This window comes from Eubalaena glacialis, chromosome 10 (genome assembly GCF_028564815.1).
Source record: "Eubalaena glacialis isolate mEubGla1 chromosome 10, mEubGla1.1.hap2.+ XY, whole genome shotgun sequence".
Taxonomy (NCBI): domain Eukaryota; kingdom Metazoa; phylum Chordata; class Mammalia; order Artiodactyla; family Balaenidae; genus Eubalaena; species Eubalaena glacialis.
Window position 1 is genome coordinate 15,445,452 of NC_083725.1, and position 25,218 is coordinate 15,470,669.

At 38.6% G+C, this 25,218-nt stretch overlaps 1 protein-coding gene and 1 non-coding gene across 6 annotated transcripts in view; one reads left to right on the top strand and one right to left on the bottom strand.

Moving 5' to 3' along the window:
* Positions 1 to 374: 374 nt before the first annotated feature.
* Positions 375 to 25,218, bottom strand: part of RNF214 (ring finger protein 214) — a 48,664-nt gene continuing 23,820 nt past the window's right edge. Inside the window, exons 7-15 of one of the 5 annotated variants that reach the window (XM_061203607.1) lie at positions 5,403 to 5,499; positions 5,090 to 5,178; positions 4,410 to 4,500; positions 4,108 to 4,206; positions 3,533 to 3,909; positions 3,266 to 3,398; positions 2,947 to 3,051; positions 2,576 to 2,671; positions 376 to 1,660 (exon numbers count right to left, since the gene is read on the bottom strand). In XM_061203607.1, the coding sequence (XP_061059590.1) occupies positions 1,595 to 1,660; positions 2,576 to 2,671; positions 2,947 to 3,051; positions 3,266 to 3,398; positions 3,533 to 3,909; positions 4,108 to 4,206; positions 4,410 to 4,500; positions 5,090 to 5,178; positions 5,403 to 5,499 (1,153 nt within the window). In that variant the 3' untranslated portion in view covers positions 376 to 1,594. Of the gene's footprint in view, positions 1,661 to 2,575; positions 2,672 to 2,946; positions 3,052 to 3,265; positions 3,399 to 3,532; positions 3,910 to 4,107; positions 4,207 to 4,409; positions 4,501 to 5,089; positions 5,179 to 5,402; positions 5,500 to 25,218 lie in introns of those variants that run through there. The other 4 variants (XM_061203610.1, XM_061203611.1, XM_061203608.1 and 1 more) reach the window with 4 other exon arrangements.
* On the top strand, positions 19,311 to 19,448 carry LOC133100164 (small nucleolar RNA SNORA8). The gene has a single exon (XR_009702407.1). It is a non-coding gene; the product is annotated as a small nucleolar RNA SNORA8 (small nucleolar RNA).

Consider the following 25,218-nt stretch of genomic DNA (forward strand, 5'->3'; position numbering starts at 1 on the left):
TCCCAGGAAATCCATTTCCTTACACTGTTGCCAGTCAATAAACCTGGACAAGTAAGACCAGAGAAGAGAAAGAGTATGTTCATGAGCTGACAGGCAAGGATGAAAGACGAGGAAGAGTAACATAAACAGAGAGAATTATTTGGCTCTGAAAGGAAAAATCTTTGCTACCCTCATATGTACCACTAGTGCGAGTAAGCATTTCCAGGTCCCAGAATGGGAAAAATTCACCTGTTGGTAATATAATAATATCCTTTCCTAGAGCTAATTTTTTTTATTACTGCTTAATTTTTACTTGTTTAATTCCAAAAGAGAAGGGAGCTGAAGCCATTTCCATTAGGAGTAAAGATAAAAGGATAGGAAAGGATCAAAGCTCTAATAGAAACACAGCTTTCTCAGGTATAAACCTAGAAACTGGAAGTGCTCAATAAGCAGAGGTGAAAAAATGACCTAGTTCCAGATAGCTATCCATAGAACAAATGACTTATAAACTTGAAATCTAACCTCCCTTCTTCATAGCACTTTGGTCTCCATTTTTCCCAAGACAGGAAGCATGTCCCCCATAGCTTTCTTGCTTCAAAAATTCAAACCCATATCCCAAGATCATCCTGAAAGGAACTTTGCACAGACATCTCCTCACCCCAGTGCCTGCCTGGAACTCACCCAAGGTCACCAAACAACTTGGTTGTGAACCAACTGCCTTAACCTTCAAGGGGAGGGGGGATAGCTAGACTAGAAGACCAGAAGTGAAGGGGAAGCAGTGAGGACTTCACAAGGTTGGTCTGTGAAAGCTTGATCAGAAGCCAAGTCAGTGGTGGAAAGGGATGGCTTGGCCCAGGAAAGACCTGTGGGCTATGCTAGTTTCTAAAGAGATGACTATCCAGGAAGTAGGGTGGAGAGAAGTTTGTGGGAGGCATGGGGAAAATGGGACCTGGTTATGTTGTTATTCTTGGACTGTGAATTTTGCTGATGTAAACAGACTATTCTGTAAACCTAATGTCTATGTATAAATAATGAGTGTTAACACAGTAAAATGTTCAATGAAAAATCAAACTATCAGGGTTATATATTTTTTCCTCAATCAGTCTCATTTTCTCCATTTGGAGTAGAGGGGCTAGAATAGCACTGAGGCTTCCGTAGGCTTTCAATAAGCAAGGCATCTGGCTGGACAGCAGGTGAGCACCAGGGTTCAAATCTGCGTACATGAGCCTTAAGAAAATGGCCTAGAGGCTGAGCCAAATCAGAGCAGGGTGGCCTTAGAGCAAGAGCAGCTTCCTAGATGGTTTTTATATTGTATCTGAAAACAGCCCTAGGCAGGAATATCATAATTTCAAGGCCAAATTAAATACCATCTTACCTACAATCTGCTTCCCCCAGAGGAATTGCAAGGTGAGGGGGACAGACCATTTCTGCATAATATACATACTTTCATTTACGAACATCTGAATACAGACTTTCTATACACACATTACCTATATAATAAAAATGTACATGGCATGAGTATATGTCACTGTATAAATATAGAGTTTTAGAAATCTTGAACCCGCGCTTCCTGTTCACATCAGTTTCTCCTCTTCTTCCTCCCCAGTCAGGTCCGTCATTTAAGAGTTGGACAAAAGGGACAAGTGTCATTTGTGTTGGTCTGGGCCCAGAATTTGATACACTGGAAAGAAAGAAAGACATACCTCAGGTTGATCTGGAAAGATGGAGGGAAGGAGGGGAGAGAGCGCTGTTAACGTTCAACAGGTCTAAGGGATGTTTACTAAGTCAGAAAAGCTCACTGGGGGACTGGAAGGGCTGCTTCACTGGCTTTTACTGCCAGAAGAGTCTTCAGAGCAGGTGAACCTGATCTTGTTTTACAGGGAACATTAAAAACCAGCTAATAATAGTGTGAAGCTGCTTTCTGCTGACTGTCTATAGGCTTGCTCCTTCTTACCATCCATTTAGCCTGAGATGAGCTTCCATCTCCTAATACCCATCGCCCTCAAATCTTATTCAGGATTTTCCCATACCAAGAATTTAGATATAAATTCAGTTTCTACCTCTTAGAAAAACAAAATGAACAAAACAAAATAGTAAAAAAGAAATCATCCCTGGTGCTAAGAGATTTAACTCTGTCTGGTACCATCATAAAAGACAGGAATAACTTGTCAGTTTGTGAAGCTAATCTCTAATAGGTCAGCCTTCCAACTATTTTATTAATGGAGTTACTAATCTCATATTGAGGTTCCCTATTCCATTCCTCTCATCTAAGCAAAGTCTCTTGGCAATGGTACATCCGAAACAATGGTTAGATATGTATATCTTATTGTCAATTTTCCAAGACAGTGACTATCAGTGTTCTAGTATGAACTGTTTATCCAGTCCAGTCCCCTACAGGGAATGGGGTAGAAGGAAGCTGGGAGAGCCTAGCTGCCAGTATTCTGAATTCTGCTGATATTTAAGCCATGATTTACTGAAAACCTTATGTTCAGATATTAATGATGAGCATCAACACTGTAAAATGTTCAAGAAAATTAAATTATCTCAGCTGTCAAAAAGAAAGAGTGGAAAAAAGAGGAAGGCATGCAGCACCCACCTCCTTGTGCAGCACGTGGGTGCATGCCATTGGGTGCAGCTCACTGGGCTGGACAAGTTTCTGGCACATTAGACACAGTTTACAGGTGGCTGGAGCCTGCACAGCAGAGGAGGGACAGTCAAAAGAGTAAGGAACCTCTGGGCCTCCTTGCCTTATATGCCCATGAGTCCATCTACTCTTTCCATGTAGCAAAAAGATTTTACACCAAAAGAAAGAAAAGTTCCAATGCAGAGTACCTGCATTTTCCCAGCTGGGGCTGTCGACAACCCAGCTGAGGAGATGATGGCTTCTTCCTGCGCTCCACCTATAAACCCACTCCCTCCTCACCCCCAGCTTCTCCACATCCCAGTTTTCAAAGAATAGAGTCTTACATGTGAAGACCTCCCAGGATATGAAACTTGGGCAGAAGGCAAGAACACTGGGGTACTGATTTGGGCCAATGGAGCAGGGAACAGGGCCCGGATCCGACCAAGGGGCTGTGGGCAGAAACGTTGTCACAGTGAGGGAGGAACATCTGAGAAACAGGGCATTTAACAAAGAGAAGTCATTCATTTCCCAGCGCAGCAAAGGGAGAAAGCAGGCCAGATACCCCTGGCTGCAATGCTTCTTCCCACCCCAAATATTTCTGAAATCTACCTCTTCCCCAACACCTCAGCAGGTCTGAGTTCTCCGCCAAGTAGCTTTTCTTACCTGAGTACTTGCTGCCACCCGCTCGTGCTCTGCCAGTCGCGCAGCTACCAGCTGGATCAGCTCCTCCATGGTCAGACCTGCCATGGTGGTACGTGCTGTCTTGATCTGCTGAAGAATGTTGGTCATCTGGGCCCTAAGAAAGAAAAATGTTGAGGGGGAGAGATTCTATACTACACTCATGAGGAATATCTATGAAACCTCTCCTATTTTAACCCATAAACATTTCTCTGAAAAACACTTTTAAAATTAATCCTTAAAGATACTTACTTATTGCATTGTGGAAACCGAGTCAGCAGCTTCTCCAGAATCTTCTCCAGTTTGTCTACTGGTTGGGGCCGGGGAGTTTCAGTAGAAGCCTTAACACCACCCAAGCCTGGGGGAGGTGGGATGGAGGCGGCAGGGGGCACGTGTGGACCATGAGGGCCGACAAGGGAACCCAAGCCAGGGCTATTTCTCCCATGGGAGCCAGGAAGGGGTGGGGAAGGCTGGTTGGGCTGGGAAAGGGCAGGGTTCAGGATCGGGAAAGACAAGGAACGGGGATCTGCACTGGGCATAACCATGGGCATTGTGACCTGCCCAATGGAGAAGGGCATCCGAGGAGCCAGAGAGGGACTGGGTTGAAACACCTGAAGCATGAAGTCTGTCTGCAGAGGGGAAGAGGTGGAAGACAAGTGGGAGAGAAAGAAAACGAAAGTTTAGGAAACTGGAGCAGAAATCAGTGAGCAACTCTTTCTTGTACCAAATAAGGATGGTCCCGATATCTTCATAAAAAGAACAAGTGAAAGACTCTAGGCTCTGCCACCAACACACAAAGGTAGACTCCCCAAAGCCAGCGCTCTTACCTCTGATGGGGGTGGAGGCAAAGTGGGAGTAGGGATCTGAGGAAGGCTGCTCAGCTTGGCTCCATTCCTCACTAGCTGAATATGACTATTAAATTGGTCCTAGAAAAGAGAGAAAAGCAGGAATTATCCTTTACTGCTAAGCAGAATGAGCCTGTCTATAAAGAGAGCACCGTCCTATATCAGGAAAGCAAGAGGAGTGGTAGGACAGGCCCTAAGGGCAATGCAAAAGGTCCTTCCCTATCGCCAGAAGTATTTAAGCACAGATTAACTCTGACTCAATGATCACGCATCACTACACTTACCCGAACATTCTTTTTCATTATCCGAACTCCATTCAGTCTTGTCTCCCACTCCTGTTTGGAACGAACTGTCTCTAGTGTTGGGGGAGTTGACCTTTCAAGAAACCAACAGTAATTTACAGAATTAAAGAAAACCCAATTCCTAACTCTCTGAGATAGCAGAACAGTAGCTGGCTAATGGGCCTGGAGAGAAGAGGTCGGAGCAGGTGCAGGAGAAGGCCAAGGTTCTAAGCCGTTTGCCTCACTTTAACTCCAGCATCTTGCAAAACAAGTATTGGAGAAAGCGGACCAACCACAGAGAGAGGGCTCTTGTCTGGCTGAAAATGCCACGGGGGTCCTCCAAATTTCACGGCAGAAAGAGGAGAAATGACTGTATAAGAAACAAATCTCCAAAGACATTTGTTATGCTTGACAGCTTAAGAGATACTGTTTATCCAATTGGAAATAATACAATAAAAAGTACAAAACTATAAAACTGTAGAAAGGGAAGAGTCAGAGAGTGAGGAAGTTTAGAGTATGGGAAGAGAAATCACTGAACAAATTACTATCGCACAGAGATGACTTCCCGTGAAGACAGAATAAGTGCCAGGCTAGCTGGCCCAGGGTTTCAAAACCTAAAAAGAAATCCCTCCAAAACACAAAACTGCAGGGTCATTAAAACCCTAGAAATGGAAGGTACTTACTTGAGGTAAGTAAGGTGCAGTTCTGCCTCTTTTTCTGCTTCTTCTAGTTTCAATACCAACAACTCTTTCCGACTCTCTAGTGATAAGATCTAAGGAAACCATACACACACATACGCACAAACACACACACACACTTTATTAATTTTACATACACAAAGCTACCCTTAGATAGTTAAAACAATGCTTAGTGGCTCTACGGTATAATACTTAAATAGCTTAGTGTACAGTATTGATACTATACCGAAAGTACACACCATCTGGAAGCCCAAAATCAAGACCTTCAACATAGCTTCAACATAGCGGCTCTTCTCACCTCTGCCTTCCAGGCCCGTTCTGTCTCTTCCATAATGTTCCGATTTATTTCACCATCTTGATTCTTGAGTCTATCCAGTTCCATTTCCCACACTTCTCTGTAAGGTAAGAAACCAAGAACAAGACTTAGGGGAGAAAGACAAGCTTGCTAAGGAACACCAAGGCAAAAGTAAAACCCGAAACTGGTCTACCTAGTATGTTAGAGGAAGTGTTACTCTAAGTATTAACTATAGATATATACAAATTATGTTTAAAGTGGTCTGAAATTGCATAAACACCCTATATTTGAAAGTAAAAATGTTCACATCTCCATTTGCTAAAATAAAGTTACCCAGAACAAAGTGTGTACTTAGAACCAAAACCCACTGAAGGCAGAATGTTCTTCTATGATCCAGGAGTGCTCAAATCAAAATGGCATTCCTCTGACTCCTTGTCTTTTGGTATGGGTACTGAAGAATGCAGGACTAAACCCAAAATACTTATCGCTAATGCAGCAATCACTAATTCACTACTAACCACACAGATACTGGCTTACTGATTTTCACATTTCCTTAGTTATAGCAAACATTCTTCAAAAGGAAAAAATGTTGTCTTCATACCTCAGGACTTTTCCTTTCCATCAGTTTCCTTCATTCTTACACCAGCTCCCCAGCCCCATCCCTAGAGTGTAATATACACCCTTAGGATTAGGGTGACCAACTGTCCCAGTGTGCCCAGGACTGAGGGATTTCCCAGGATGTGGGGCGATGATCATTCTACTCAGGACCGAAGATGCCAACAAAGGAACAAAACCGGCAGAAGAATTTCCCTGTATTACACTTGACTGTAATGTAATGAGTTTCACAGCTAAAAGCAACAGGATTACCCAGATCAGTGGACAGAACAGTATGGAAATGTGTACATTATTTTCACTGAATTTTTAAAAGGTGAAAATAAGAAGAAAAGATTGGGAAGGATTCTGTCTTAAAAATGTTCCCACTTTTCTATGGTGAGAGAAATAATTTTATTCATCTTCTGGTTTTTTTAGTAACCTTAAATATAATATGAAAGGAAATAATCCACTTAACATAAGTGTTTCAGGTCCCTTTTTTCATTGCCCAATTCTCCACACATCCCTGGCTAGCTATTTCATAAAGTACAGGTGTGTATGTCTGTGTGTCTCTTACACACACATTCATTTATTGATTCACTAACATCAGTCTGGCCCTCTGCTGACAAGGTCAACTCATGTAATAGATACAACTAGGAGGGCATATTCTTCCTTAATCTCCATGTGTTGTCCTCTCCAAATAAACTTCCTGCCAGAGGAAGAATTCTCTAATAGTTCTTTTTTTTTTTCTTTCTCTAACAGTTCTTTAGACAAAGGTTTATAAGTAGATGTATTTTCCTAATACAGCACATATTCCTCAAGTGAAAAAATATATGAGGAGTCAGAATCCTCTTACTGTAAGAATATGTGATATACGTTGTGGGGTCAATCAGCAGTCCATTTAGCCTACTAGACACTCTGTGACGATGGGATGATTGTAGGAAAACATGGCGGCTGCTTTCTGTGAATGATGCTGTTCTTAAAGACTATCGGTGTTCATCGAACACCTCTAACTTTCATTAAATTCATTTATCAACTAGGGATTACAATTATATTAGAAAAATATTGCCACGCCCACGGGGGACATCCCATAAATTCACACACAGAAAAATCTTTTCCTTTGGGCATTTGGCAACATCTATCTCCTTGGGATCCAACAAGACAAAAGGAACTACTAGCAACCACAACAAAAATGGTTAAGGAATTCTTAAACAGTCATAAAAATGGTCAGCCTTACCATACGTTCACATAGCCTGTAAGATATGTAACAGATTTCACTTCACTAAGGGGTACTAGCTGCAACCCATGCTAGAAAAAAAAAAAATCAGTTGCCCATAGTAGATGGCCAAAAAAATCCTTGATATAATAGAAACCACTGAGTATGTTTTAACTCTTTAAATGCTTGGTCTAATTTCTTTCAAGTCCCATGCTTCTGTTATTTTGCTTAGCTAGTTTAAAGAATCAATGGTTCCAATGAATAAATCCTACCAGACTGTACAAGTCTGACTTGTCCCAATATGTTTGCAAAATTTAAAAAATTAATTTTGCTTTTCATCATGTAAATAATACAAATTATAAAAAGTTTAGAAAATACAAAACAGAAAGAGTCTACTAATTCAAAAAAATACATGCAGGGGCTTCCCTGGTGGCACAGTGGTTAAGAGTCCGCCTGCCAATGCAGGGGACACAGATTCAAGCCCTGGTCCGGGGAGATCCCACATGCTGCAGAGCAACTAGGCCCGTGCGCCACAACTACTGAGCCTGCGAGCCACAACTACTGAGCCCACGTGCCACAACTACTGAAGCCCGCATGCCTAGAGCCTGCGCTCTGCAACAAGAGAAGCCACCGCAATGAGAAGCCCGCGCACTGCAACAAAGAGTAGCCCCCACTCTCTGGAACTAGAGAAAGCCCACACACGGCAACGAAGACCCAATGCAGCCAAAAATAAATAAAATAAATAAATAAATTTTAAAAAACAAAAAAAAACATGCACCCCAATGTTCATAGCAGCACTATTTACAATAGCCAAGACATGGAAGCAACCTAAGTGTCCACTGACAGATGAATGGATAAAGAAGATGTGGTGTATATATATACACACACATACACACAATGGAATATTACTCAGTCATAAAAAAGAATGAAATAATGCCATTTGCAGCAACATGGATGGACCTAGAGATTATCACACTAAGTGCAGTAAGTCAGACAGAGAAAGATAAATATCGTATGATATCACTTATATGTGGAAGCTAAAAAAAAAAAGATACAAATGAACTTATTTACAAAACAGAAACAAACTCACAGACATAGAAAATAAACTTATGGTTACCAAAGGGGAAAGGGGGAGGGAGGGATAAATTAGGAGCTTGGGATTAACAGATACACACTACTTTATATAAAATAGATAAACAAGGTCCTACTGTATAGCACAGGGAACTATATTCAATATCTTGTAATAATATATAATGGAAAAGAATCTGAAAAAGAATACACATACATACATACACACACACACACACACACACGTAAAACTTAATCACTTTGCTGTACACCAGAAACTAACACAACATTGTAAGCCAACAATACTTCAATTAAAAAAAAAAAAAACAGAAAGAGCCTAATACAGAGGTCCCAACTCTTCTACTTACTGGTTGTATGACCCTTGACAAGTTACTTAATCTTTCTAGGCCTCAGTTTCTTCATCTGAGAAACGAGTAGGACCTACATCATGGGACTGATGGGAGAGTTCACTGAGAAAACACACATGAAGAATTTAATACGGTGCCTAGCCCATGGGAAGCATCTAACAAATTGCTCTACAATTACACTTGCTCTACCCACAAAAAATCATTATTATACTTCTTTTCAGTCTTTTAAAATAAATATTTGTATATATATATATATGCATATGTAACATATAAATCCATTATATATGCTTTTCAAACAAAAACTGTGGTTTTTATCTTATTTTTTCATCCTAATGTATTTTTCCATATCATTAAGTATTCTTCAGAACTGTGATTTTTAAATAACTATCCATTGTACATATATCCCATTATTGATTTAGGTATTCTCTTATTTTCAATTTCACAATTATAAATATTATAACGAGCATCTATCTGTGCATGTGTACTAACATAGGTTAATGATAAAAGTAATTAGATTTGAGAGGAAGCTTCTCACAGCAGTTAAAAGCACAGCTTCTGGAGCCAAACTCAGCTCACAGTTCAAACCCAGACCCTATTACTATCTACTATCTATGCAACCATTGGCAAGTTATGTAACCTTTGCCTCATTTTCCTAAAGATAAATGGGGATAATAAAATAATCTACCTCTCATACAGAGCCATTATGCAGATTAAATGAGTTAATACATGTAGAACATATAGGACAGTCTCTGGCATATAGTAAGAACTTAATAAATGTTAGTTATCATTTGGATGTTAGAGAAACTAAAATATGTGAATACATTTTTTTCCACCACAAGTGGTGGTAGCAATCAGGTGATTTTAATGCAGAGAAGCAGATGATAAGCGCCTTGTGAAATATTCTCAACAGTCAGAGACAGAACTAAAAATTAAGATGTTGAGTCCTCAGCCGAAATACCTTCCTTTCAGAATATCATATACTCTAAACAAGGCAAAAGGAAACAAAACAAATACTGGTGGATGCGTTAATATAGATAGGAGTTGGCCATCCTGAATTTGAGGTAGGTTATAAAATTCTTTTCTCTGAACTGAAGCTAATACAAACCAATATATTGGGTGGGCCAAAAAGTTCATTTGGTTTTTTCCGTAAGATGGGTCCAGTAGCGCTTAGTTGTCTTTAACTTCATTCGAAATAATTATGTTAGACTGTATTGTGACAGCTACCATATCAGCATGCATTTAAAAAAAAAAGTTATCAAAATTGGTGAATTTTTGTGTAGCCATTTTAATATTGAAGATGGAAGAAAAAAAGCAACATTTTCAGCATATTATGCTTTATTATTTCAAGAAAGGTAAAAACACAACTGAAACCCACAAAAAGATTTGTGCAGTGTATAGAGAAGATGCTGTGACTGATCAAACGTGTCAAAAGCGGTTTGCAAAGTTTCATGCTGGAGATTTCTCACTGGACGATGCTCCACGGTTGGGTAGACCAGGTGAAGCAGATAGCGATCAAATCAAGACATTAATTGAGAACAATCAATGTTATACCACTCGGGAGAGAGCCGACATACTCAAAATATCCAAATCAAGCGCTGAAAATCATTCGCACCAAATGATTTTTGCACCAAATCATTGGTTATGTTAATCGCTTTGGTATTTGGGTTCCACGTAAGTTAAGCAGAAAAAAACCTTCTTGACCATATTTCCACATGTGATTCTCTATTTAAACGTAACAAAAACTTTCCATTTTTAAAACAAATTGTGACAGGTGATGAAAAGTGGATACTGTACAATAACGTGGAATGGAAGAGATCGTGGGGCAAGTGAAATGAACCACCAGCAACCACACCAAAGATTGGTCTTCATCCAAAGAAGGTGATGTTGTGTATATGGTGGGATTGGAAGGGAGTCCTCTATTTTGAGCTCCTTCTGGAAAACCAAACGATTAATTCCAGCAAGTACTGCTCCCAATTAGACCAACTGAAAGCAGCACTCGATGAAAAGCATCCAGAATTAGTCAACAGAGAACACATAATCTTCCATCAGGATAACGCAAGACCGCTTGTTTCTTTGATGACCAGGCAAAAACTGTTACAGCTTGGCTGGGAAGTTCTGATTCATCTACCATATTCACCAGACATTGCACCTTCGGATTTCCATTTATTTCAATCTTTACAAAATTCTCTTAATGGAAAAAATTTCAATTCCCTGGAAGACTGTAAAAGGTACCTGGACCAGTTCTTTGCTCAAAAAGATAAAAAGTTTTGAGAAGATGGAATTATGAAGTTGCCTGAAAAATGGCAGAAGGTAGTGGACCAAAACGGTGAATATGTTGTTCAATAAAGTTCTTGGTGAAAATGAAAAATGTGTCTTCTATTTTTATTTAAAAACCAAAGGAACTTTCTAGCCAACCCAATAGAATGAATGAGATCAGACAAAAAGAGAAAGAACTCTACCCTGAGATGCACTGCAAAGTTTTTGTTTATGAGGCTAGAGTTCTTCCTTGATTCAATTTAACTCACCATCTACTAAGCAGCCTACAATGTGCTACACATTTCTGCTAAAAGCTGGGGATATAAAGATGCCTAGTTCCTGCACCCAAGCAGCTCACAATTCAGTAATGTTCCAAGTGAACAAAAGGAACAGGAAATTCTGGGCAGATCAAACAGCATATGCAAATGCCAGAGAGAAACAGAGTGCCAAGCTGAGGAAATAGTCCAGGTAGTTCAGCAGGCAAGGGGTATATAAGTAGTCTGGGCTGGGATACAGATGAGAGTGTCCCTAGCACAGAGACAGTAGTAGAAGCCCTAGGTATGGAAGAAATAATCTAGAACAGCAGTTTGCAAAACACAGTCCATGGTCCCCAAAACCCTTTGAGGGCCTGGTCTATGAAGCAAAATTAGTTTCATAATAACACTAAATTCATTTGCCTTTTTCACTCTCATTCTTTCATGAGTCTACAGTGGAGTTTCCCTGAGACTACACAAAGTGTAATGAGATCATCACTCTGATGGCTAGTGGAATATATGCTTCTGTATTCTAACGTTTTCTAGCATTTTTTAAGGTAGTAGGTTTAGGGTATAATTTAAGGTATTTTCCTTCTCAGTACTTCTGTTTGTGCTCTTACAGCTATCTTTAGTTATACTTACTATAATCTCATTACTATCCAATAAATCATTACTGTAAAATTTCAAAGTTCACACATCAGGTAGAAACAAGTACTTTTTGTTATTTTGTTTTACAATAATACTTTTAAAATTTTTGGAAAACTCTTCTCAATTTTTAAATTATATCTAAAATGTTATTATTTTAGAATTTAATTTTTTCTAAAATAAAAGAAAACTTATTTGTAATTTTTCACTTATATTTAAGAATGAATCATTGACTCCAAACAGGGAGATTAGAAGACTTACTTTCTCAACCCACAGCTGCAATACATACATTTAAAGATACTAAAAAAGATGCAACTGGCCTAGAGTTATCTGACTCATGGAAAGGAAGAATCTACTCCAAAAAAACTAGGCAAAATTGTAAATAAGAAACCAAAGTGTGACAAGAGTCATCTTTCTCTTGACCTTATAGATGTTAATAATTTATCTTACTGTATCTTAGGCAACGCAACATTTTCTAATTATATTATGCCAGTTAAGTTATAGTGACATTTTGAGATCAATCATTCAGAATTTAAAGAAAAAGTAGTTGAATATTTTAAATGCAGATGTGATGAATTCTTTACAGTTCTTAAAAATTGTTAACACCTTTCAAGCTAGAAATGAAAAAGCCACTGAAGCATCTTAGGGTAAGTTACTGTACTTCCTTAACTGGAGAAGCACGACTTGGTACAGGTGACACTGCTACATGCCTGCTGAATGAACTCAGTAAAATAAATCATGGCAGTGCCCCTTTTTTAATGATATATTAATTCACCAAATTAAAGATTTTGCTGCAAATTTGAAGACTTGGTTAATATCTCATCTGCAGAATTGTAATTTTACTTTACGAATAGACGAATCCACAGACAAGACTAGTCTTGCTATTTTGTTTACATTCATCTAGCATTGGTACCAACTAATCACTGAAGATGATGTCGTGTATGAATTCCTGGCAACAAACACAAGTGATGCCGACCTAATCCAAGATGAATAACTCTTTTGAATCTCTTGGTTTATCTGAGAACAATTGTGTTGATACTTACACTGCTCCTACTTGTATGAAAATTATAGTGGATACAAATATTGGCACCATACACAAATGAAGGCAGTGGCATCAAAATTATACTACTAGTCATTGTTTTCTTTACTGCCACACACTTGCAGTTGGGAGTGGGGGGCACTTTTACTTCAGGATGCCCTTGATGAAGCCATCAAAAGTAATAATCCTATTAAATTTCAACCCTTAAATACATAACTGTTTAATATTCTGTTTATGAAATGCTACATGCCAAAATACAATGGTTGTCTTGAGGAAAAGCACATGTGAGACTGTTTGAGTTGTGACTTGAACTAGCCTCTTTTTTCATGTAAAATCATTTTTACTTAAAAGAACAACTGAGAAACTATGGTTATTTGAATTTGAGTACTTAGCAGACACGTTCTTGAAAATGAACAAATTACTCTTGTTATTTCAAAGAAAACAACTGACAGTGTTTGTTGCCAACAATAACATTTGAGCTTTCAGGCAAAAATTAGAATTTTGGAAAGTCTGCATGGGCCACTGGGAGCTTGAAGGCTTCCCATTACTTAAAGACTATTCTGATGAGATCCACAGTGATAGAAACAAATGTGATTTTTCTTTTTTTTTTCTTTTTCTTTTTTGGGCCACACCAAGCAGCATGCGGGACTTTAGTTCCCCAACCAGGTATCGAACCTGTGCCCCCTGCATTGACAGCAGGGAGTCTTAACCACTGGACCATCAAGGAAGTCCCAACAAATGTGATTCTTTAAACATTGTATAATAAAATGTATCAACACTTGGAAGAGCTGCATAACTCTGAACCAGTATTTTCCAAATTATCAATGCATTGTTTTACCAAATCAACGATGGGGCCCACTTGGAACCCACGAATTGGTATAAAGATTATTTTAAGATGAAAATACTTGTGGACTTCCTGGGTGGCGCAGTGGTTAAGAATCTGCCTGCCAATGCAGGGGACACAGATTCGATCCCTGGTCTGGGAAGATCCCACATGCCGCGGAGCAACTAAGCCCATGCACCACAACTACTGAGCCTGTGCCCTAAAGCCCGTGTGCCGCAACTACTGAGCCCACGTGCTGTAACTACTGAAGCCCGCACACCTAGAGCCTGTGCTCCACCACAAGAGAAGCCACCGCAATGAGAAGCCCGCGCACCGCAACGAAGATTAGCCTCCGCTGGCCGCAACTAGAGAAAGCCTGCACAGAGCAACAAAGACCCAACGCGGCCAAAAAAATAAAAAATAAAATGGAACAACGACAACAACAAAAAGATGAAAACATTTGAGATTCAACAGACACAGGAAAGAAAGCCTTCTCAGAGCTCTCTCTAGCTAACAGCAGCAACTTCTGGGAAATAAGGCTGTCATAAACTCCTCTTCAGGGCAGAGCTACTCCCAGAAGAAAGAATGTGAATAAAACCTACCCTAAATCTCTTCTCCAGTGGAATTTTATGGTCCTGAAGGAGACGGAAAAACTATTCATACCTGTATATATAAATATTATCACAAATTTAAACTCCTGCTTGTTCTCCTGAAAACCCATTTATCTTTCCGAACGTCTAGAAAGTGTCCTTTCTCCCCCACTTTTAAGAAGTCATTTGTTCTCCCATAAGCCCCAGATTCTAACTATTCCTTTGAGTTACTCATTGCTGAATTCTTTCACTGTATGCATGTTGCATGCATAAACTGGGCTTTTTCTCCTTACTCTGTCCTTTGTCAGGTTAATTCGCAGGCCTTAGAAATTGAACCTACTAGGATAGAGGGAAAAGGTTTTCCTTCCCTAGCCAACACAGTTAAAAGATCCACTCAAAGTGCAAGTTAAGACAATGAATTTTAATAAAACAGTACAAAATCACTGATGTGGTTTCAGTTTCCACAATGCAACGAAACTTTAAGGAACTATCAGCTGTCAAGTTTTGGAGCACTGTCAAAGAAGAATATCCACAGTTATCTAAAAAGGCTATTAAAATAGTCCTTGCTTTTCCAACTGCATACCTGCATATCACTAGATTTTCTTCCTGTACTTTAACCAAAACAACATATTGCAGGAGATTATATGCAGAGGTAGATAGGAGGATTAAGCTTGTTCCATTAAAGAGGCTTACAAAAATGTAAACAATGTCATTCTTCTAACTAAACTGATTTTTTCTTTTTTCGGTTAGGCAAAGATTTCTTGGGACACAAAACGCAGGAACCACAAAAGAAAAAAATTGTAAACTGGACATCATCAAAATTTAAATTTTTGGAAATAAAAGAAATTCAAATTGGAAAGGAAGGAGTGAAACTGTCACTGTTTGCAGATGACATGATACTATACATCGAAAATGCTAAAGATGCCACCAGAAAGCTACTAGAGCTCATCAATGAATTTGGTAAAGTTGCAGGATACAAACTTAATATATAGAAATCTGTTCCATTTCTATACACTAACAAGGAAATATCAGAAAGAGAAATTAAGGAAACAATCCCATTTATTACCATCACATCAAAAAGAATAAAATACCTAGGAATAAACCTACCCAAGGAAGCAAAAGACCTGTACTCCGAAAACTATAAGACACTGATGAAAGAAATTGAAGAAAACACAGATAGAAAGATATACCGTGTTCTTGGATTGGAAGAATCAATACTGTTAAAATGACAATATACCCAAGGTAATCTACAGATTCAATGCAATCACTATCAAAATACCAAGGGCATTTTCCACAGAACTAGAACAAATAATTTTAAAATTTGTATGGAAACACAAAAGACACCGAATAGCTAAAACAATTTTGAAAAAGAAGGTCAGAGCTGGAGGAATCACGCTCCCTGACTTCAGACTATACTACAAGGCTACAGTAATCAAAACAGTATGGTACTGGCACAAAAACAGACACATAGATCAATAGAACTGGATAGAGAGCCCAGAAATAAACTCACACACTTATGGTCAATTAATCTATGACAAAGGAGGCAAGAATATACAATAAAGAAAAGACATTCTCGTCAATAAGTGGTGCTGGGAAAACTGGACAGCTACATGTAAAAGAATGAAATAAGAACATTCTCTAACACCACATACAACAACAAACTCAAAATGGGTTAAAGACCTAAATGTAAGACCAGATACTATAAAACTCCTAAAGCAGGGGTCCCCAACCCCCAGTCTGCAGCCCGCTACTGGTCCATGGCCTGTTAGGAACCGGGCCACACAGCAGGAGGTGAGCGGCGGGTGAGCGAGCGAAGCTTCATCTGCCATTCCCCATCGCTCGCATTACCGCCTGAACCATCGCTCACATTACCACCTGAACCATCCCCCCTACCCCAATGGACAAAATGTCTTCCATGAAACCGGTCCCTGGTACCAAAAAGGTTGGGGACTGCTGTCCTAGAGGAAAACACAGGTAGAACACTGTATGACATAAACTGCAGCAATATTTTTTTTTTGGATCCATCTACTAAGTAAAGGAAATAAAAGCAAAAATAAACAAATGGGACCTAATTAAATTTAAAAGCTTTTGCACAGCAAAGGAAACCATCGACAAAATGAAAAGACAACCTACTGAATGGGAGAAAATATGTGAAAAGGATATAACCGATATGGGACTAATATCCAACATACATAAACAGCTCATACAACTCAACATCAAAACAAATAAACAACCCAATTAAAAAATGGGCAACGTGTGCCACAACTACTGAGCTTGTGCTCTAGAGCCTGCGAGCCACAACTACTGAGCCTGCGTGCCACAACTACTGAAGCCTGTGCGCCTAGAGTGCGTGCTCCGCAACAAAGAGATGCCACTGCAATGAGAAGCCCGTGCACCGCAACAAAGAGTAGCCCCCGCTCGCCGCAACTAGAGGAAGCCCGCGCACAGCAATGAAGACTCAACAGAGCCAAAAATAAATAAATTTATTAAAAAAAAAAGGGGGGGGCAAAAGAACTGAATAGACATTTTTCCAAAGAGGAAATGCAGATGGCCAAGAGGCACATGAAAAGATGCTCAACATCACTAATCATCAGAGAAATGCAAATCAAAACCATAATGAGACATCACTTCACACCTGTCAGAATGGCTGTCATCAAAAAGAACACAAATAACAAATGTTGATGAGGATGTAGAGAAAAGGGAACCCTCATACACCGTTGGTGGGAATGTAAGTTGGTGCAGCCAATTTCCATCTGTGCAAAACAGTATGGAAGTTTCTCAAAAAACTAGAAGTACAACTATCATATGGCCCAGCAATTCCACTCCTGGGTATATATCCAAAAAAACCAAAAACACTAATTCAAAAAGATACATGCACACCAATGTTCATAGCAGCATTATTTACAATTGCCAAGACATGGAAGCAACCTAAGTGTCCATCAACAGATGAATGAGGGCTTCGCTGGTGGCACAGTGGTTAAGAATCCGCCTGCCAATGCAGGGGACACGGGTTCAAGCCCTGGTCCAGGAAGATCCCACATGCCGCGGAGCAACTAAGCCCATGCACACAACTACTGAGACTGCGCTCTAGAGCCTGTGAGCCACAACTACTGAGCCCGTGAGCCACAACTACTGAGCCCGTGTGCCACAACTACTGAAGCCTGTGTGCCTAGAGCCCATGCTCCACAACAAGAGAAGCCACCACAATGAGAAGCCCACGCACGCAATGAAGAGTAGCCCCCGCTCACGGCAACTAGAGAAAGCCTGCGTGCAGCAACGAAGACCCAACGCAGACAAAAATAAATAAATAAATAAATTGTAAAATATCTTAATTTCAGAAAATATTTTTAAAAAACCAGATGAATGAATAAAGAAGATGTGGTATATATATATATATATTCTATCTATATATATATATTCTATATATATATAGACTACTACTCAGCCATAAAGAAGAATGAAATTTTGCCATTTGCAGCAACACGGATGGACTTGGAGGACATTATGCTTAGTGAAATAAGTCAGGCAAAGACAAATACACTGTATAATATCACTTACATGTGGAATCTAAAAAATACAACTAGTGAATATAGCAAAAAAGGAGTAGACTCACAGATACAGAGAACAAGCTAGTGATTGCCAGTAAGGGTAGGGGGGCGATATAAGGATGGGGGAGTGGGAGGTACAAACTATTGGGTGTAGTAAGATAGGCTACAAGGATGTACTGTACAACACGGGGCATATAGCCAATATTTTGTAATAACTGTAAATGAAGTATAACCTTTAAAATTGTATAAAAAATAAATTTTTTTAAAAAATTAAACTTTTGCATTTCAAAAGACACTGTTACAAAATACAAAGCAAGTTATATACTGGGAAAAAATATTTGCAAAACACATATCTGATAAAAGGACCTGTATTGACAATACTCAAAAAGAAAACATGTTTTTAAATGGGTAAAATATTCAAATAAATATTTCACCAAAAAAGAACAACAAACGGCAGACATGGACATGAAAAGATGAAGATGTTCAACATCAACAGTCATTAGGAAAATGTTGGGACTTCCCTGGTGGCGCAGTGGTTAAGACTCTGTGTGCCCAATGCAGGGGGCCTGGGTTCGATCCCTGGCCAGGGAACTAGGTCCTGCATGCATGCCGCAACTAACAGTTCACATGCCGCAACTAAGGAGCCCGCATGCCGCAACTAAGGAGCCGGCAAGCTGCAACTAAGGAGGCCCGTGAGCCACAACTAAGGAGCCCACGTGCTGTAACTAAGGAGCTGGCGAGCAGCAACTAAGGAGCCTGCCTGCCACAACTAAGACCCGGCACAACCAAATAAATGAATTAAAAAAAAATAGTTACTAGGAAAATGCAAATTAAAACCACAATGAGATACTACTAAACGCTTATTAGAATGGCTAAAACTAAAAAGACTGATAACACCAAGTATTGGTGAGGCTATGGAGTAACCAGAACACTTATGCATTGCTGGTGGGAATGCCAAATAGTAAAGCAACTTTGGAAAACAGTTTGCCAGTTTCTTATGTTAAGCAAACATACGGTCCAGCAATTCCACTCCTAAGTACTTACTCAAGAGAAAAGAAAGCATGTCCACATAAAGACCTGCACTTGAATATTCAGAGCAGCTTTATTTATAACAGACAAAAAATGGAAACAACTCAAATGTCCATCAACTAGTAAACAAACTTGGTATAACCTTATAAGTAAATGCTACTCAGCAATAAAGAGGAATTAAATTACTGATACATGCAACAACATAGATAAATTGCAAAAGCTTTATCTTAAATAAGAAACAGACAGAAAAGGCTATATATTCTATGATTCTATTTACATGAAGTTCTAGAAAAGGCAAAAACTACACTGAGAGAAAGCAGACCAGTGGTTGCCAATGGCTCAGGATAGAGGAGGCAACTGATTCCAAAGAGTCATGAAGAAGCTTTCTGGAGTAATGGAAATATTTTATACCATGATTGTGGTGGTAGTTATACAACAGTATACATTTGTCAAAATTCATCATTTTAAAATGGGTGAATTTTATTGCACTGTGTGGTATCTGCATTCAGCAGTTTATTCTGCTGGGAGTTCAAAGGACAATGCTAATATAAATTCAGTATCTGGTATCATTGTTTTTCTTGGCTTTGTACATGTTAAACCTGGTATTTTTACTGATACAGTATTCCTATAGTTTCTCATACTGTTCAGTTTGACATACTCTTCAATAGGAACTGATGCTTCTCTTTTTCTTTTTCTTCTCTTTTTCCTGGTGTCTAAAATTCAGAACCAGGCTGATCCATCTCCTCTGACCCTGAACATGGTCCTAAAATAAACTGCTTGAGAAAACTGGATCCCAAAGATTACACGTGGGGAATTTTTGAAGTGTGTCCATATTTCATTAGAGAGCAAAGAAGCCCAACTGAAAGAACTGTGGCAAGACTGACTGACATGATAACTGTGAATTGGGCAAAAATTTTTCTTGAAAGGACTATCTTGAAGAGTATGACCCAAACACTAGGTTATGGAATAACCTAGAGACTAAAGGTTAATGCTCTGTAAGTTGAGAACCAGTGTTCTATATAATAGACAAATTGCTTATCAAAGAGTTTTTAAATTTTAAGTAGAAAATATAAAGAGGGCTTTAAAAATTGGTAAGAAAGTGAGTGAACAGTGCCCAAAGTAGAGCCCCAGTAACTGGGTCATTGTGAGCTGCTAGGAGAGTGGCCCGTGGGGAGGGGCCAATCACCTTCCTATGACCTGGATGCTCTTCTCTCCAGATCCCAGACCTGGCTTCAAGCACCATCCACCTGCCCGAGAACCTGCCCTGGTCTACTCTGTAACTCCTTTAAAATTGTGTGCTCAGCTTTCCTTAGTGAGCCTAGCGATGAGAGGAAAAAAATGAATTCTTTCTCTGGGAGAATCAGGGAGACATGGATAATAATAGGCACTAAAAATCTTTATGGAATGGGAGACTGAGGACATAACTATAGCAGAAAGGTCAGTGACAGCTGACAAGTGACAAGGAAATATTTAGTTAGGGAAAACGAAATCACTGCCTTCTATACCAGGGCAGGGTTTATCTGCTTCATCTGTTCCTAAAGCAGCATGTTAATTCTGGGGGAGGAACATAGGAAATACTTGTAGACAAAAGTTTAAAAACATGTAACAAAGCAAGAGTAAAAAGAAGATAAATCTGGTGTGACTTTTCATTTACTGTTAGCAGAGTTAAGAGAATGATCACATTTAAGTATTGTGTGGACTAGAAATTTACCCTGGCATCATGCACTGACATTTTTTTGGTCATTTTAACATAGCTTACTTACGTAGAACAATTTTGGCAGTATATCTTCAGTCACAGGTAAGACTGTAGGTGGTGAGATCGTAGACGAGCAGTTACCTAAATTTAGTGTTTACATTTTTGATGTTTTTCACTTACTGGATTTTTATTAATATGCTGAATAGTTTATCTACTTGACCAGTCATTGCATTAAAAAGTTGCTCTTTTGGGTTTTCATTGCCTTGATGTTTGAGTGTAATCTAACATTTTCATAAAGTGTTTATTTTGCATGACCTTAAAAAATGTTTTAACCAATTAAAAAAGCAGGATGTTGTTGACATTGTATGTTGAAATGTTAACATTTTAGTACTTATAGTGTTTATCAGTCTGCAGTATTGTGTAATTAGTAATTATTTCAGAGGCGATACTTTGTTCATTTTCACGTGAGTAGATGCAGTATAATATCACTGTATACTGTATCACTGTATTCTTTAGATTTAGAAAACAATAAAAAAGTTGCATGCTAAAAAAAAAACAAAAAAACCCCACTAAGGTGTTTGGCAGTGGGTGGAATCAGAAAATGTGAAATTTCTCAAAAACTTATTGACTTAAATAATTTTGCCTATGTTACACATTAAAAAAAAAAAAAAAACTTTACCCTTTTTCTTTTCTTTTTTTCCTTTTTTGGCTGCACCACATGGCATGTGGGATCTTAGTTCCCTGACCAGGGATTGAACCCATGGACCCTGCAGTGGAAGCATGGAGTCTTAACCACTGGACCACCAGGGAAGTCCCCAAACATTACACTTTTTGTAGGAAAAAAACCGGTGTATTTTACATAAAGTATACCTCCTTAAAACTGAATTTAAAACAAGAATTTACAACCTCCCCTTCAAGGCCACTGCCCTAAACCTGCTCCACTTCCTATATTCATCATCTCTGCCATTCCAGCCATCTCATTGTCACTACTCCTCTTCTCCCTCTAACAATCAACAAATCTCAGCAATCCTACCTCAGAATACCCCTCCTTTCTCTTTCTCTGCCACTGAGATCAGGCCCTCATCTTATCTTGTTAAAACTGTCTTCCTGACATAAGTTTATCTGCACTTTAGCACATCTAACGCAATGCAGCCGAAGTCGTCCTTCTAAAAATTAAATCTGGAGAGTTTCCAGTTCCACTAAGGGCAGAGTTGCTCCTAATAGACCAACCATTTCTGCAGATAAAAAACTATAGATTCTACACAAAATGTAAAAAAACACCTATCTAAAGATACTAAAGAACAAACAAAAACCAGGAGAAGATCTGACAATTGGAAGAAGCGAATACCACTATTGTTTCCTGTTTTTTTAATGGCTATTCATCATTCATCTAAGGGCAAACCCCAGATAGCTCTGTGCTGATGACTAAAACTGAGATAGAAGCCTTGCAGCCTTACCAGCTCAAGAGCCAAAGGACAAAATTGGGAGCTACCATAACAGCTAGAAAATGAGGGAGAAATCCCCAAAAGATAAAAGCCACAAATGGGGAACCCCCAATTCTGCATATAAATCTATCTAAATCTCTGGATGATCCCTGAACCACGCATGCACAGAAGAGACTCCAAGGAACCCATCTACAGATAAATGAACTCAACAGAGACCACAGCTGCTGCCCACCAAACATGTATGTATGATGTTTAAGCCCAACCAAGGAAATAGCCTGATAAAACAAATTTTAAAAAACAAACCACAAGATTTAATGGAGGAATACAACAGAATCCAGAGTCTCTACAATGTATTATTCACAATATTCAGGATTCAACCCTAAATTTCCAATGTATAAAGAAACAGGAAAAGCAGGGTCTGCAAACTATGGTCTGTAGATCAAACCCAGGCTGCTATCTCTTTTTGTAAATAAAGTTTTATTGGAACACAGCCATGCTCATTTTGCTTACTTACTGTCTATGGTTGCTTTCATGCTACAACAGCAGAGTTGAGTAGTTGTGACAGAGACTATGTGGTCTGCAAAGCCTCAAATATTTACTATACGGCAGTTAATCCCTTCCCTCCATCCTGAGCCACTGGCAACTGATCTGCTTTCTCTCACTATAGTTTTGTCTCTTCTAGAACTTCATGTAAATAGAATCATACAGTGCATACCTTTTGCATCTAGTTTCTTATTTAGAATAATGCTTTTGATTCTGACTCCTGGAAGAAAAAAGGCAATCAATAGAAAGGACTCCAAAGAGACCAAGATGTTGGAATTAGCAGGTAAAGATTTAAGGCATCTATTTTAACTATGCAAAAGAACATAAAGGAAAAAATATGCTCACAAGGAGTGAACAGATAAGAACTCTTCACGGAGAAATAGAAACAATAAAAAAGACTAAACTGAAATGAATGAACTGAAAAATACAGTACTGGAAATATAAAATTCAATGCATGGGCTTAATAGACTGGAAATGATATAAAAAAAGTAAACTTGAAGACACATCAATAGAAATTATCCAATGTGCTGAACAGAGTAAAAAAGAATTGGAAAGAAATGAAAGAGCCTCCATGAGCTATAGGACAATGTCAAAAGTTCTAACACATGTGAAAGTGGAGTCCCAGAAGGAAAGGAGGGAATGGGACAGGAAAAATATTTGAAAATTATGTCAAAATTTCACAAATTTGGTGAAATACATAACTTTACAGAATAAGCAGCTGAGAAAACCCCAAACAGGTAAAACAGGAAGAAAGCCACACCTGGGAAAATCAAAGTCAAACTGCTGAAAACCAAGGATAGAAAATATTGAAAGAAACCATAGGGAAAAAATGACACAATACACAGAGAGAAACAATTGTCACTGACTTCTCATCAGAAACAATAGGAGACAGTTTATATTAGAAGGATAATATAATATTTATATTATATTATCTTCAACTGAGTAAACAAATTGTTGGATATTCACACAATGGACCACTACTCAGCACTAAAAAGGAATGAACACCGATATCTATTTTAAAAATTAATTCAATAATTAATAACCTTCCAAAACAGAAAATACCAGGCCCAGATGGGTTCACTAGTGAATTCTACCACACATTTAAGGAAGAAATTATACCAATTCTCTACAATCTTTTAGAAGACAGAAGCAGAGGAAATACTTCCTAATTCAGTCTATGAGGCCAGCACTTACCCTAATACCATAACCAGACAAAAAGAAAAAACTACAGACCAATATCTTTCATGAACACAGATGCAAAAATCCTCAAAAAAATATTAGCAAATCAATACAAAAAAGTATAAAAAGAATCATGACCAAGTGGGATTTACCCCAGGTATGCAAGGCTAGTTCAACATTCAAAAATCAATTAATATTATCCATCACATCAAAAGACTAAAAAAGAAAAATCAAATGATCATGTCAATAGATGTAGAAAAAGCATTTGACAAAATCCATCATCCATTAATGGTAAAAACTCTCAGTAAACTAGGAATAGAGGGAAACTTTCTCAACATGGTAGACATCTACAAAAAAATCTATAGTTAACATCATACTCAAGAGTGAGAAACTTGAAGCTTTCCCAAGATCAGGTACAAGGTAAAGATGTCCCCTCTCACCACCCCTTTTCAACATCATACTGGAAGTCCTTGAAAATGTAACAAAGCAAGAAAAAGAAATAAAAGGTATACAGACTGAAAAGGAAGACATAAAACTGTCTCTGTTTGCAAATGACACGATCATCCACGTATAAAATTGGAAAGAATAGACCAAAAAACCCTCCTTGAACTAATAAGCAGTTAAAGCAAGGTTGCAAGACACAAGGTTAATATACAAAGGTCAATTGCTTTCCTAAATGCTAACAACGAACAAGTGGAATTTGGGACTTCCCTGGCGGTCCAGTAGTTAAGACTCTGCGCATTTCCAATGCAGGGGGTGTGGGTTCAATCCCTGGTCAGGGAACTAAGATCCCACATGCCACGTGGTGCAGCCAAAAAAAAAAAAAAAAAAAAAGAATAAGTGGAATTTGAAATTAAAAACACAATTATAATTTACACTACATACACTTAGGTATAAATCTAACAAATTATGTACAAGATCTGTATAAGGAAAAGTACAAAACTCTGATGAACAAAATCAAAGAAGAACTAAATAAATGGAAAGATATTCCATGTTCATGGACAGGAAGACTCAACACTGTCAAGATGTCAGTTCTTCCCAACTTGATCTATAGAGTCAATGCAATTCCAATCAAAATCCCAGCAAGTTATTCTATGGATATCAACAAATTGATTCTAACGTTTATAAGAAGAGGCAAAGGATCTAGAATAAGCAACACAATATTGAAGGAGAAGAACAAAATTGGAAGACTGATGCTACTTGACTTCCAGACTTACTATAAAGCTATACAATCAAGACAGCATGGTATTTGTGAAAGAATAGGCAAATAGATCAATGGAACAGAACAGAGAGCCTAGAAATAGAACTCCATAAACATAGTCAACTGATCTTTAACAAAGAAGCGAAGATAATAAAATGGAGCAAAGAGTCTCTTCAACAAATGGTGCTAGAACTGAACATCCACATGCAAAAAAAAAAAACAATGGGTCTAAACACAGACCTTACACCTTTCACAAAAATTAACTGAAAATGGATCATGGACCTAAATGTAAAATGCAAAACTATAAAACTCCTAGAAGATAACATAG